At 46.1% G+C, this 13,423-nt stretch overlaps 1 protein-coding gene across 2 annotated transcripts in view; it reads right to left on the bottom strand.

Moving 5' to 3' along the window:
• Positions 1 to 13,423, bottom strand: part of HTT (huntingtin) — a 276,760-nt gene that overhangs the window by 158,874 nt on the left and 104,463 nt on the right. For both annotated transcript variants that reach the window (XM_069744747.1, XM_069744746.1), the window contains 6 exons: positions 12,519 to 12,880; positions 11,226 to 11,349; positions 2,615 to 2,733; positions 2,401 to 2,512; positions 1,526 to 1,663; positions 1,191 to 1,349 (listed from right to left, as the gene is read on the bottom strand). In XM_069744747.1, coding sequence (XP_069600848.1) covers positions 1,191 to 1,349; positions 1,526 to 1,663; positions 2,401 to 2,512; positions 2,615 to 2,733; positions 11,226 to 11,349; positions 12,519 to 12,880 — 1,014 coding nt within the window. The remainder of the gene's footprint in view (positions 1 to 1,190; positions 1,350 to 1,525; positions 1,664 to 2,400; positions 2,513 to 2,614; positions 2,734 to 11,225; positions 11,350 to 12,518; positions 12,881 to 13,423) is intronic.

The raw sequence follows: 13,423 nt of genomic DNA, 5'->3' as shown, positions 1-13,423 counted from the left end.
GGGGCGGAGTCAGCTGAGATGGCGCCAGTGGGCGGAGAGTGCAGGGCACAGTTGGTCGGGCGGGAGAAAGCCCGCCCGAAGAAAGCGGAAGTGGAGGAGCGCAGTACCGGAAGTAGGCCCCGGCAGAAGCCGGGACCTAAATTAGAGGCCGGCACTGCTGGAAAAGAGATTGCGGCCCTGGAGCAGTGCGCCGCAGAGCAGCGCGGTAGCCTGCTAGGGCCGCCCGAGGGAACGGAAGTGTCAGGGTCGCGGCGCCGGAAGAAGGCCCCGGTCGAAGCCGGGACCTAAATTAGAGGCCGGCGCCGCCGGAGAGAGGATTGCGGCGCCGAAGCCCGCAGGGAGTAAGTAGCGCGGCAGCCTGCCAAGGCCGCCGCGCAGGCCGGACGCATTGCGGCAGCAGGGGGGAGCGGTGCCCCTGTAAGAGGAGACATTGCGGCCGCTGAACAGTGCGGCTGCAGGGAAAGCACTGCGGCCCAGATGAAGGGATAGCTCAGGAGGAAGCGCGGCGGCCTGAAGGGCCAGCGTGCAAAGAGATACTGCTCGTGTTGGTGCCCCTCCCATAAGAAGATCGTGCAGCTCATTTAGGGACTTCTACACCCCCACACTGCGAGGGAGGACAGGGGAAGATCTGGGAAATTTAGGGGAATACTCACCTAAACATCCCACGCAGTTACTAACCTGAGGGGAATTAGAGGTCCACGGAACTGTGATGGACGTCCTAGTCTCCTCCAACCGACAGGCTCTGCTGGGCGAGTGGGTGGGGGACGGAGCCAGGACCGGACTTCTAAGCACGCTTGTGTGCTAGGCTCTTGGTCCAGGAGAGGGATCTATGAGGATACGGGGTGGCAGTACACGCCGTACTCATAGACCGTATTATGGGACTACAGGTGTGACTGTTCACCCTGTATCCCTCCGGAAAAACCTGAAAAGAAACGACGCACATTGAGGTAGATAAGGGTCTAATGAAAGACCCGTGTCCACCTCCTACTGACACTAAGCTAAACTGAAGGGTATAATGCCAGTCGGTGGGGTGTACACTGCAGAGGAGGAGCTAACTTTTTTATTTGCAGCAGCAAATTTGTCAGCAGCATACACCCATGGTTCCTGTGTCCCCCAATGAGAGGCGATAAAGAAATCCAATTTTTCATTGATGCACAAGTTTTTAAAACCCTGCAGGAGATATAAATTACCTGTACGGTTTTTAACAACAGTCAGCCAATGTTCTGCATCATATCGCGACTTGTTCAGTATGGAGTAGACAATGGTGCCGCACAGAATGGACGTGGCTCCTCTGACCTGAGGGTCCCCATGATTAATGCAATTTAGGATATCTGACACGAACTGCTTTTCTGGAAAGAAGATGACAAAGTAAATTTTAATTTACAGCCTAGAAATCATGCAGCAGTGATATGACCTTATGGGGGATAACACGTAATATTAACTCCAGTGTAATCTGCACAGGAATCACTTCTCCTTCAGTGAAGCTACAGTAGACAGACACACCGTAGGTATGATCAGCGGCTACCTGGATGGTCAACGCTCTCTGGCTGCAGCTTGTAAAGCCTACTGAAGAAAGCTTCGGGGTACAGAGCGACAGCCGCCCCAACACAGCTCAATGCCAACGCCTTCACACTGACGCGCACCACTCTGTCTGGAACCATGGCTGCAAAACACAAAATGATATCAAGTTCTCACGGACAACATATTTGCCTATCGGAGGTGGTTAATTAGCCCGCTCACACAGGCCTCCGCGCCTCAGGTGCATCACCAGACGAACAGATGTTTTCGAGCTAGAATCGATTATTGGGAAGTGCTCCAGGAACGCTCGTTCATGACCATTGTACAGCGTAAATGCACCTGTGGCGTTTACACGCAGTGTGTTCGCTGTCAGCGAAGTCTTCAGCAGATCACACTCCAAGGAATGTGAATGATAAATAAACCTCATCCACACGCTGAAGATTTTCACTACTTCTAATGTTGCAGATAGGTAATCCGTGGTGAATCTGCAGCATCATCCTCAGCAAAATCCACAACATTCAGCTTTGGATTTCCTACTGAAGTTCAGCGGGATCGGGGTCACCAGATATTTATCGTGTAAAACCGGTTGTTCAAGACTCGGACAAACTTTTCTTAAATACTATACTCATGGTCATCTCCTGCTCCAGCGACATCAGCACCAGGTCTCCCAGCGATCGTGTGGCGTTCTCCAATTGGCTACACTTCTTTCGGACGTCTGAGTTTCTTTCAAGAGAAACAAGCACCCAGAATTCTGGTTTGGACATCGCCAGAGTGTCACGTGGTGCAAGAGGTGGAATACATTATTTAAAAAAGGACTGTGAGAAGTGGGAAAAAAACCCTCCTATTTCTAGTTTTCTGAAATCATTCCAGCGATGCTCTTACCCCCCTTCTGTCCAGTCAGCAGGAAAGAGGCAGATAACAGACGTACGCAGTGAACAAGGGGTGCCGCATCAGCATCTGTGTAGTGTCCAATGTCCCCCTTTATCCTGGAAGGCTACAAGAAAAACAGAGTTATTATAACCCACAGTATAATGTCACCATCTCTACTGTACAGGAACATCGCTTAATAGCTAGGCTTCCCCCTCCACCCCATTACCTTAACTTCCATGTCTCCTGGCTCGACCATTTCCTCTCTGCTGACAAAGCGATCAACGCTGCTATCGGAGGACTGGCGACTGTGGCCCATGGTCTTCAGCAGGTGACTCTGGTTAAGACCTATACAGATAATGATTCAGATGACGTTCTATCAATTCCCCATATATCTGAAAGCCTAAATTAAAGGTTTGTCGAAATCGCACCCTGGCAGAATCTTTGCTTTCTTGGCCCTTTTTCAGACAATATGAATGATAACACCAAAACTTTTCCTCCATGCATAGTTAGTGGTTGGGTGAAGACATTTATTGTCAAACTACTGTTTTCTCTTTTTTAAATCATAATGACAACCCAAAACATCCAAATGACTCTGATCAAAAGTTTACATACCCCGGTGATTTTGGCCTGATAACATGCACAAAAGTTGACACAAATGGTTTTGAATGGCTAATAAAGGGAACATCCTCACCTGTGACCTGTTTGCTAATCAGTGTATTTGCATAAAAGCTGAGTGAGTTTCTGGGACCCAGACAGACTTTTGCATCTTTCATCCAACCACTGACGTTTCTAGATTGTGAGTCATGAGGAAAGCAAAAGAATTATCAACGGATCTACGGGAAAAGGTAGTTGAACTGTTTAAAACAGGCAAGGGATACAAAAAGATATCCAAAAAATTGATCATGCCAGTCAGCAGCGTTCAAACTGTGATTAACAAATGAAAAATCAGGGGCTCTGTAAAAACAAAACCACGGTCAGGTAGACAACAACTGGCAAGAAAATTGTTTGGGATGCAAAGAAAAACCCACAAATGACATCAGCTGAAATATAGGACTCTCTGAAAACTAGCGGTGTGGCTGTTTCAAGATGCACAATAAGGAGCCACTTGAAGAATAATGGGCTGCATGGTCGAGTCGCCAGAAGAAAGCCATTACTGTGCAAATGCCACAAAGTATCTCACCTACAATACGCAAAACAGCACAGAGACAAGCCTCAAAACTTCTGGAACAAGGTCATTTGGAGTAATGAAACTAAAGTTGAACTTGTTTGCCACAACCTTAAATGTTACATTTGGAGAGAGGTTAACAATGCCTATGATGAAAGGAACACCATTCCTACTGTGAAGCACGGAGGTGGATCGCTGATGTTTTGGGATGTGTGAGCTACAAAGGCATAGGAAACCCGGTCAAAGTTGAAGGAAAGATGAATGCAGCACGTTATGAGCAAATACTGGAGGCAAAATTGCACTCATCAGCCCGGAAGCTGTTAATAGGACGTACTTGGGATTTCCAACATGACAACAATCCAAAACACAAGGCCAAGTCGACCTGTCATTGGCTACAGTACAACAAAGAGAAGGTTCTGGAGTGGCCATCTCCGTCTCCTGACCTCAATATCATTGAGCCACTCTGGGAGATCTCAAGTGTGCAGTTCATGCTAGACAGCCCAGGAATTTACAGGAACTGGAGGCTTTTTGCCAAGAAGAGTGGGCAGCTTTACCATCTGAGAAAATAAAGAACCTCATGCACAACTACCACAAAAGACTTCAAGCGGTCATTGATGGTAGAGGGGATGTCAAGGTGAAAATATATGTCTTTATACTCTTTTGTACATATATATATTCTTATGCTGTGAAACAATAAGTTTTTCCCCTTCATGCTTATTAATGCATATGTAATTGTATTTAAGATGGCTGCCAGTATTCACCTTTGCCTTAGTTTTTGTTCTTGCCAAGAATCTACTTTCGTTTCTGAAGCTAAAGTATCGTTTCTGGAGAAATGGAAACTTAAAGTGACGTGGAGGAAGGAGGATCCATCATATGACGTCAGACCAACCAGAAGGACTGAATACTAGATACATTGCTTAAACCCCGCCCTCTGCACACCTTCCCCCAATAGGTCATATAATGTTGTGTATCAGGAAATAAAGTTCAGTTGCTGTGACGTTACACACGAGCATGCAATGAGATTGAACCAGCATTGTGTCTGACTCATTCTTATCCGGTACCAACATGCTCTTAATCTGATTTGGAATGACTGGTGGATGAAGGGTATTGTCGTGACGACCCCGACAATTTGGCGCCCAACGTGGGGCGTGGCCGGCGATCCGAGACCCCCTGGACCCATGCCTGGACGTCCGTGGACGATACCCGTAGTGGCTGACCTCGAGGACTGATCACCCTCCAAACACGGTAAGTGGAGATCACATACTATGTATGTGTCACACTTGCTAGTGTTTCAGCCATTATTGGTTAGTCTGTGGTCTCCTTGGGTCTGGGGAGTGACCGGTCGAGTGGTGAGACCGAGCGCGATCCCATGCCACGCTTCGAACCAGCAACTGAGACGTCGCACTCTGCGCGTCCTCGTGTACACCACACCTCCTCCACCGGTCATTGTACTCCATCCAACCACTCTACCCGTGACTATTGTCTAGTAGTGATAGAGTGAAAGATTGAAGAAGTTGTGGATTGGGGGCGGCTGAGAGAAAGGGATAGGAGACGCAGCCTCTGTGATATTGTACACGTTGGTAATTAAGACGTCCCAAGTGGGGGGACCACCAGAATCACGTTGGTAATTAAGACGTCCCAAGTGGGGGGACCACCAGAATCACATTGGTAATTAAGACGTCCCAAGTGGGGGGACCACCAGAATCACATTGGTAATTAAGACGTCCCAAGTGGGGGGACCACCAGAATCACATTGGTAATTAAGACGTCCTAAGTGGGGGGACCACCAGAATCTCAGTGGAGGGGTCTCACTAGGAGACCGCCTCCCAATGTTTAGAATATCGTGACAGGGCAGACTGTAATCACTGGTGTTCAGGTTAGGGAAAAATATTGAGCGCGAGGCTCTTTATTGATAACACGTCGAGCGCGAGGCTCTGTGTTAGGACACAAGTGTTGTCGTCGCTGTCAGCGGCCTGCTGCAGAAGGGCGTAGTATTCTGTGAGTCATGTTGCGTCTCTTATAGCAGAAGAAGTCCGTGCCCCACGAGTTAAGTGAGGATGCTGTGGAAGTCAAGACAATAGTAGAGTAACGGGAGGGCAAGAAGGCAGTCAAGAATGTTGAGAGGTTGATGGAGAGGAAAGATGAAAGGATGCAGAGCCCGTGTTTGGTTATAAAATACCTCAATCATTAGTTTTTGTAGGGTGTTCTGGCTTATGAGTTGTGTGAAGGTTTTGTAGAAATTTATTGAGTCTGAGAACTGCTGTATTTCGTTACTCTGTGTGGTTTTCCGAGACACCCGATGGCAGGGGTCAAACAGCTGCGCTGTGTCTTTCTTCTTTGTGTTGAGGAATGCTGTAAATTCTTATCTCGGTGTTTATAGCTGATGGGAGGGGTGAACCCCCTGCGCGAATTGTTTCTAATTTCTTCTCTTTGTGCTGCGGGCCAGAGAAAGGGGGGCCATGCAGCTGCACTGAAGAATATGGTGGAGCTGTGTATATTCTGTCCTTGGTTCAGTACGCGCTGAGAGATTTGTGTTTAAAGCAATAGTACAATGTTGTATTGAATTAGAAAGAATTATTGTAAGTTTAAAGTGAAATATGGTGTCCGGACGATGTATTAAAAGTAGTACAAAGTTTCCAGAAGAACTTAACCCATTCTAAATCATCAGCTGGGCTCTGTAGCCCCCACCGCAGCCTCAAGGAGCAGGAACAGCAGCTTCAAGGACACAGCTAGTTCCTTATCAGTGGCCCACTAGACTCCAGCTCCAGCCCCCCTCCCCTACACAAATCCAGTCTCATACTCCAATATCCATTTTAACCCTGTGTCTGGAAATCTCTCTCGCCATGTTAATTCTCAGACCAAGACAAGACAGATGGATTTGTAAACATTGCGGTCAGACAAACCCAGACTGGAGAAATGCTTGTATAATCTGTGCTGCAACCCAACCTAAGTGAATTACGCTGAATTATGTCCAGATAAGATCACATGTAGTGATATAAGAAGCTGACACAGGATTGTGGTTAGTGGGGACATTAACTTTTGGGAGTAGGCTGACAGTAATCCTTTTGGGAAGGAGCTGTAGACCAGCATGTCATGTCACCCCCAACCGGTCATCTAGTCACCCCCACCACCAGAGAACCAACCACATCAGGTAGTGTAAGACAGATACAGGAGTATTATCCCTGGAAGCCCTCTGACTAGCTAGCTACGCTAAAATAATTGGCTGACCCTGAGAACAAACCTTTCCCATTATACAGACAAAGACAATATGATGGATGTATAAGTGCACCTGAGCAGACCTAGAGAGTTGGTGAGCCAAGATGTTGGTCAGATGGTCCTTACGTTATATAACCCCTATGCAGATGAGTATAATGAGATGTGTATCTTACACGCCCTTTCCCAATCAGTTTGCAAAAAAAAAAAAAAAATAGGGGGGGATAGTGTGTCTAACCCTGGCAGTTAGAATATCCTTATGTCACGTTGCTTCAGTATGTGGGTAATTTTTTTGTTGTGTGCACAGACAGAGCAGGAAGCCATTGTTGCCACTGTTAGTTTTCGCAAGTATCTGGCAGATCTGAACTGTCGGGTTTCGGCCTCGAAATTTCGGTTCTGCCTTGGTCAAGTGATATTTTTGGGTCACTGTCTCCTTCAGGGTGCCAGACACCTCACAGAAGAAAGGAAAATAGCCGTCAGCTACAAAAGATGAGACTGAGCTCCAGCGTTTTCTTGGACTATGTACTTATTGTTGTCAGTGGATACCGGACACATCCCGCATAATGCTACCTCTCTACAAGGCCCTGAAAGACTGTTCAAGATATGGTGATGATTTTGGCAGATTTCACACCGGATACGCTGTTACTACGGAAGATACTGTATTGCACGCAGCTGCACTCTCTCCCTCCCTGTCAGGACAAGAAGCAGAACGTCAGGCTCTGTCTACTGAATGTGTTCTGGCCAAAGACAGGCGGGCTAATATACACGGACTCACAGTATGCATTTGGTATTGCTCATGATTTCAGAGCCCTATGAGCCAATCGAGGGTTTGTTACTACCGCCGGGACTCAGTGAAGAATGTTGAAGCTGTTAAAACCCTCATGGACTCAATCGAATTACCTACTCAGGTGGCCATTATCAAAGTTAAGGAGCACGATACTATGGAACAGACCACAGACTGTTGGTAACGCCTTTGCGGATATGCAAGCAAAAGCTGCTGCTCTCCTGCCTGTTGAACAGCCCATACCAGCTATGGTGACCACACGCTCTCAGCGTAAACAGTTACAAGAAACACTGACTCTACAGGAACCTGATGATCTACGACAGACTGAGGTTTTCTGCCGGACCCCGCAAGACCGCTTAATGACGATGCAGAGAATATCTCCAAAGGAAGAAGTGAAGCAGTGGAAGCTGATGGTGCACGTATGGACAATGGTCGCTGGAAGCAGATGTTCCCTGCTATTGCCACGTGGGCGCATGGGCCCACACATCGAGGTATCTGTCGGACCTGCAATCCCGGTCAACTTCAACGTGTAACCCCGAAGCACCTTGCTAAGCCCGACTATCCTTTCCAAAAGCTCCAGGTGGACCACATCACGTTGCCTAAGTCTGGAAGGTATGAATATTGTCTGGTGGTTGTCGATATGTTCTCCAGTTGGCCAGAAGTATTCCCCGTTACCAACGTGACTGCAAAGATCACAGCAAAGAAACTGGTGATGGAAGTCATATGCAGATATCGTGTTCCAGAAGTTGTTGAAAGTGACCAAGACCCGGACTTTCCTTCTCATGTGTATCAGGAGGTTCTGACAATGCTTGGATCCACTGTAGCCATCCATATTCCGTACCATCCACAATCCAGTGGGAAAGTTAAGAGGCTGAACGGCACACTGAAGGGACAATTGACCAAAATGATGCAGGAGACTACGGCTCCATGGCCAGGGCTCTTACACATTCGTACTACCCCTATTGCAAAACATGGCCTGTCCTCATATGAGATATTGTTTGGTGCTAGGTTCTCAGTTGTAAATTTTCAGTCTCAGTAGTTGTCAGAAGAAACTGACCGTGCTGTTCAATATGTTATTCAGCTTAGTAAAAATGTTGCTAACACCCATGTTTTAGTTTCTTCTTCCCTTCCAGATTCAGCAGAAACTGATATTGGTCACAATTTGAAGCCTGGTGGTTTTATGGTCGTGAAAAGCCATGTCAGAAGACACGGACTAGAACCCTTGTATGACGGTCCCTACCAGGTCCTCCTCATTACTCCTATGTCAGTAAAGTTGGAAGGAAGGCCGACGTGGATCCATGTATCGCACTGCAAGCTGGTCAAACAGACTAGTGGCAAATAAGGGGACATAATGTTTTAGTTTTTCGTATTTCCATATAATAATAATATTGGTAACCGCATGGGACAGTCTAAATTCCCCAATATCCTTGAATAATAAGTTTGTACAATATCATGAAAGATTAGTAGTACAGGTGGGTATAGCCAATAAAATTGTCAGTTATACAAATGTGGGATAAATTGGTTAGGGCCACAGATTGTCCAGATGATCAAATTTGGGATATATTGGATATACTTAATACTACTGCCTGTGTTATGAATCTGTTGAAGGGTTTAAAGCCCACTGATTGCTCAGATTATGTCCCACTAATTCATGAAGAACCCACACTAAAGGTCCCAGGAGGGATAACCGTATTAGCTGATAATTATACCTGCTATAATTCCCACGACACTACAGGTACACCAGTAGGGGTCTTTGAGACAGGTTTCTGCAAAGAGAACAGTTCTCTGGATACTGACTTGCTAGCTAATCATACACAGTATATGTACGACATTTATTGGTTATGTGGAGATGGTAAGCTCCGTCCTAGGTTGCCTAATGCCTGGACAGGTCAATGCACCCTTGTTAAACTAGCTATGCAGTTCAAGATTTTACCTTGGGATCCAGAGACACCTGATGAATATACCAGAAAGAGGAGAAGTCTCGATCAGCTCCACATGAGTTATGAAGAAAATCCATTGGTATATGTCGATGGCATTGGAGTGCCAAGGGGGGTGCCTGACCAATTTAAAGCCCAGAATTAGATTTATGCTGGTTTTGCTTCTATAATCCCACAGGTGCAGATTAATAAAAATGTTGATTGGATCAATTACATATATTACAGTGAACAAAGGTTTGTCAATTGGTATTATTGAGGAGTTAGGCCCTAACACTAGAATGACCCTCCAAAACCAACTAGCCCTTGATATGATCTTAGCTGAAAAAGGAGGAGTCTGTGGGATGGTGGGAGAGGAATGTTGTACCTATATCCCTCAGAACTCTGGGGTAAATGGAAAGACCATGATAGCCCTTAAAAAGATAAATGGGTTAACAGCAGAATTAAAAACTAATGTTGGAGTAGACATATCATTCTTTTCCGGTTGGTTGGGTGGGCTCAAAGGATTCCTTCAACAAGCTTGTCTGGTACTGATTGCTCTCCTTGTAGTTGGATCGATAATCCTCTGTTGTGTTATTCCCCTGTATAAAATGGTTATTACTGAGGCAACTTCGACTGGCACCTTCCTCAACCAAGAAGTAGACCCACTAGAGTGCGATGGCACTGATCCAGGGGAGATCCCTAAGCATGTCCCCCTCAAGAAGATATACAATACCCTTTACTCTCAGATGATGCTAAGAGATTTAGTTTAGGGACAGTGGGAGAACTCCATGTGAAGCTAGTGAAGGGTTCAGCTGCCTGGAGGCTTCTCACAAGGGGAGAGCTTCTGAGGTGTCTGGATGAAGAAATCCACCTCCCCTTTCCCCATCACATGGACAGTCTCGAAGGATCTTTCTTTTTAGGGAAAAACTTAGTGTTTAGGGGGGATTGTCAAGGTGAAAATATATGTCTTTATACTCTTTTGTACATATATATATTCTTATGCTGTGAAACAATAAGTTTTTCCCCTTCATGCTTATCAATGCATATGTAATTGTATTTAAGATGGCTGCCAGTATTCACCTTTGCCTTAGTTTTTGTTCTTGCCAAGAATCTACTTTCGTTTCTGAAGCTAAAGTATCGTTTCTGGAGAAATGGAAACTTAAAGTGACGTGGAGGAAGGAGGATCCATCATATGACGTCAGACCAACCAGAAGGACTGAATACTAGATACATTGCTTAAACCCCGCCCTCTGCACACCTTCCCCCAATAGGTCATATAATGTTGTGTATCAGGAAATAAAGTTCAGTTGCTGTGACGTTACACACGAGCATGCAATGAGATTGAACCAGCATTGTGTCTGACTCATTCTTATCCGGTACCAACATGCTCTTAATCTGATTTGGAATGACTGGTGGATGAAGGGTATTGTCGTGACGACCCCGACAGGGGCATCACACGATATTAAGAAATGGGGTATGTGAACTTTTGATCAGGGTCATTTGGATGTTTGGGGTTGTCATCATGATTTAAAAAGAGAAAACACAGTAGTTTGACAATAAACGGCTTCACTCAACCACTAACCATGAGTGGAGAAAAAGTTTTGGTGTTATCTTTCATATTCTCTGGAAAAAAAAGGTCAAGAAAGCAAAAATTCTGCTGGGGTATGTAAACTTTTGAGCACAATTGTAGATATACACACAAAAAACACATACATATATATTATATATATTTATATTTCACAAATTGAAGGTAAATTACCAAGAGATGGGTTTCCAAAGCAATCTCCCGGTTCTCCCTGGTGAATGATCGTCCCTTCATCTTCTTCATCCTGTAGCTGTCCTATCTGCATCCCAGAATAATGGTTTTCGGTACCGTCGATCACCTAAATATAATGGCACAGTACTGGCAATGACTGACATTCAGATGTATAAATGCAGAAGTAAATGGATCAGCGAAACGCTAAAATATGTCAGGGATGGAAAGCATCATTTTATTTCTCAGACCAGTCTCTCAATGACCCAGAGAGAATCTTATGCCACCCAAAAAAATAAGAAATAGGTTTGGAAATATAACAAACAATGTAGGAGTTAATCATTACCAACATCAAAAAAGTGCTTGAGAGTCTAATAATGGCAATACAACATTTGACCAAGAGTTCCCGTGTATGGGGGAGTCGGGTGAGATAACCGCCAGCTGAATGATGGTTGTTGGGCGAACGATGGTTTGGGTGACAGTCACCTGAGCCGTCTCTCCCATACACAAGAGCGCATGATCGGCCGAGTGCTACTGCGTTCTCCATGAGAAAGCCACCGGCACACCCCCAAGAAAACAAAGTGATCGGCAGTCCAAAATCGCACATGACCAATCGATCTATCTCCCGGCCATCAGTCGGCTGGTGCCCCCTGAAGCAGTCGATATTGGTGGGTTCAGCCAACAGTAGAGCAATGTGTATGGTGGGATCAGGAGTCTAATAGTGAAGGTGCATGCAAATTAGCCTGAAAGTACATTGGGGGTGTCAACAGTAACAGTGCACACCCCCAATGCACTTCCAGGCTAATTTGCATGTGTCTTCAAATCTTGATTTCTCAACAACAGCACATGAGATGCCTCCAAAAACTCCACACGGCTTTTACCGAGCTGGATGATGAACCGTGAGTGGACAACTCCAGATTTTCATTGAGAAATGGTTTGAAAATGACTATGTTGTGATTGAAACATTCTAAAATAACTCTACAGATTAAATTAAGCATGCAAAAAAAAGTAGGGTAAAAAAAAGAAAGGGGTCCTTCTGAAAAAAACAAAGATGCACTACATGGTGGTTCGAAAAAAGAAGGCCTGGAGTGCACCATGCACGGGTATCCTCCGCGGAGGTCATGCTCTCAGGTGGAGGTATGCATTGCTGACCTTTTCAAAACTATTGGCTGAGTGTGAAAAGGAGAATGATGAATAGGTAGATGTGTCCAACTCTGGGCCCTCCATGGAGGAACTTTGAGACATGTCAGGCCCTTCAGTTGAAGACCGGGATACCCCCTCTGCCCGCTGCACACTTACAATTTCAGAACTGTCCGAAGGGGTCACAGCAGAATCTGGACCTTCTGTGGTGGTCTGTGAGCTATCACTCACTGGTGAGGAAGCCTGAGTGGTTCCCTCATTCAGGTCCATGTTTGTGTCCGACTGGACAGTGCTAATTTGACTTGAACTGCGACTTAACATGTCCTCATCGTCGCCTTCGGTCACAGTGCTGGCCAGGTCGGAGCTGCTCAGGTCTACAGAGTCAGACTGCAGGGTATGCTGCGACCGCGGCTGTTCGGTTATAATATCATGAGTGGTGGCGTCCAGGGTGGAGGTGGCAGCTGGAGAAGGAGCACCGGGTGAAGCTCCCAAATCGGATGAGTCCTCGTTCTTAACGCCAGCTGGAAAATATGGAAACATTAGAGAAAGTGTGGTATGAGAATGCTTCTAACAATTGTCAGGGGTGGGAACCTCACCTACCAATCATTGCTGTCATATAGTGATACATTTGCTCCCAAATCGACGCACCACAATAGTGGAGTTTTGGCCGCAATAGGACTTATATGGTGCGGCCACCACTACTGGCGCTGCTGACGAGCCTATTATAAAGCTGATCTTCTGCCTCCATCTATGAGATCGGTGCAACATCATCTCCAAAATACCCACTGCAGAGGAGTTAGGAAAGTGTGACCATGCCTCCCCTACTGTGCCAAATTACCCACTGCAGAGGCGTGAAGGAAGTATGACCATACCTCCCCTACCGCGGCAAAATACCCACTGCAGAGGTGTGAGGAAAGTATGACCATACCTCCCCTACCGCGTCAAAATACCCACTGCAGAGGTGTGAGGAAAGTATGACCATACCTCCCCTACCGTGCCAAAATACCCACTGCAGAGGTGTGAGGAAAGTATGACCATACCTCCCCTACCGTGCCAAAATACCC

The sequence above is a fragment of the Ranitomeya imitator genome, chromosome 1, assembly GCF_032444005.1.
Source record: "Ranitomeya imitator isolate aRanImi1 chromosome 1, aRanImi1.pri, whole genome shotgun sequence".
NCBI lineage: Eukaryota > Metazoa > Chordata > Amphibia > Anura > Dendrobatidae > Ranitomeya > Ranitomeya imitator.
The sequence above is the reverse complement of the archived record's forward strand: the minus strand, read 5'-3'. Positions and strand labels throughout refer to the sequence as shown.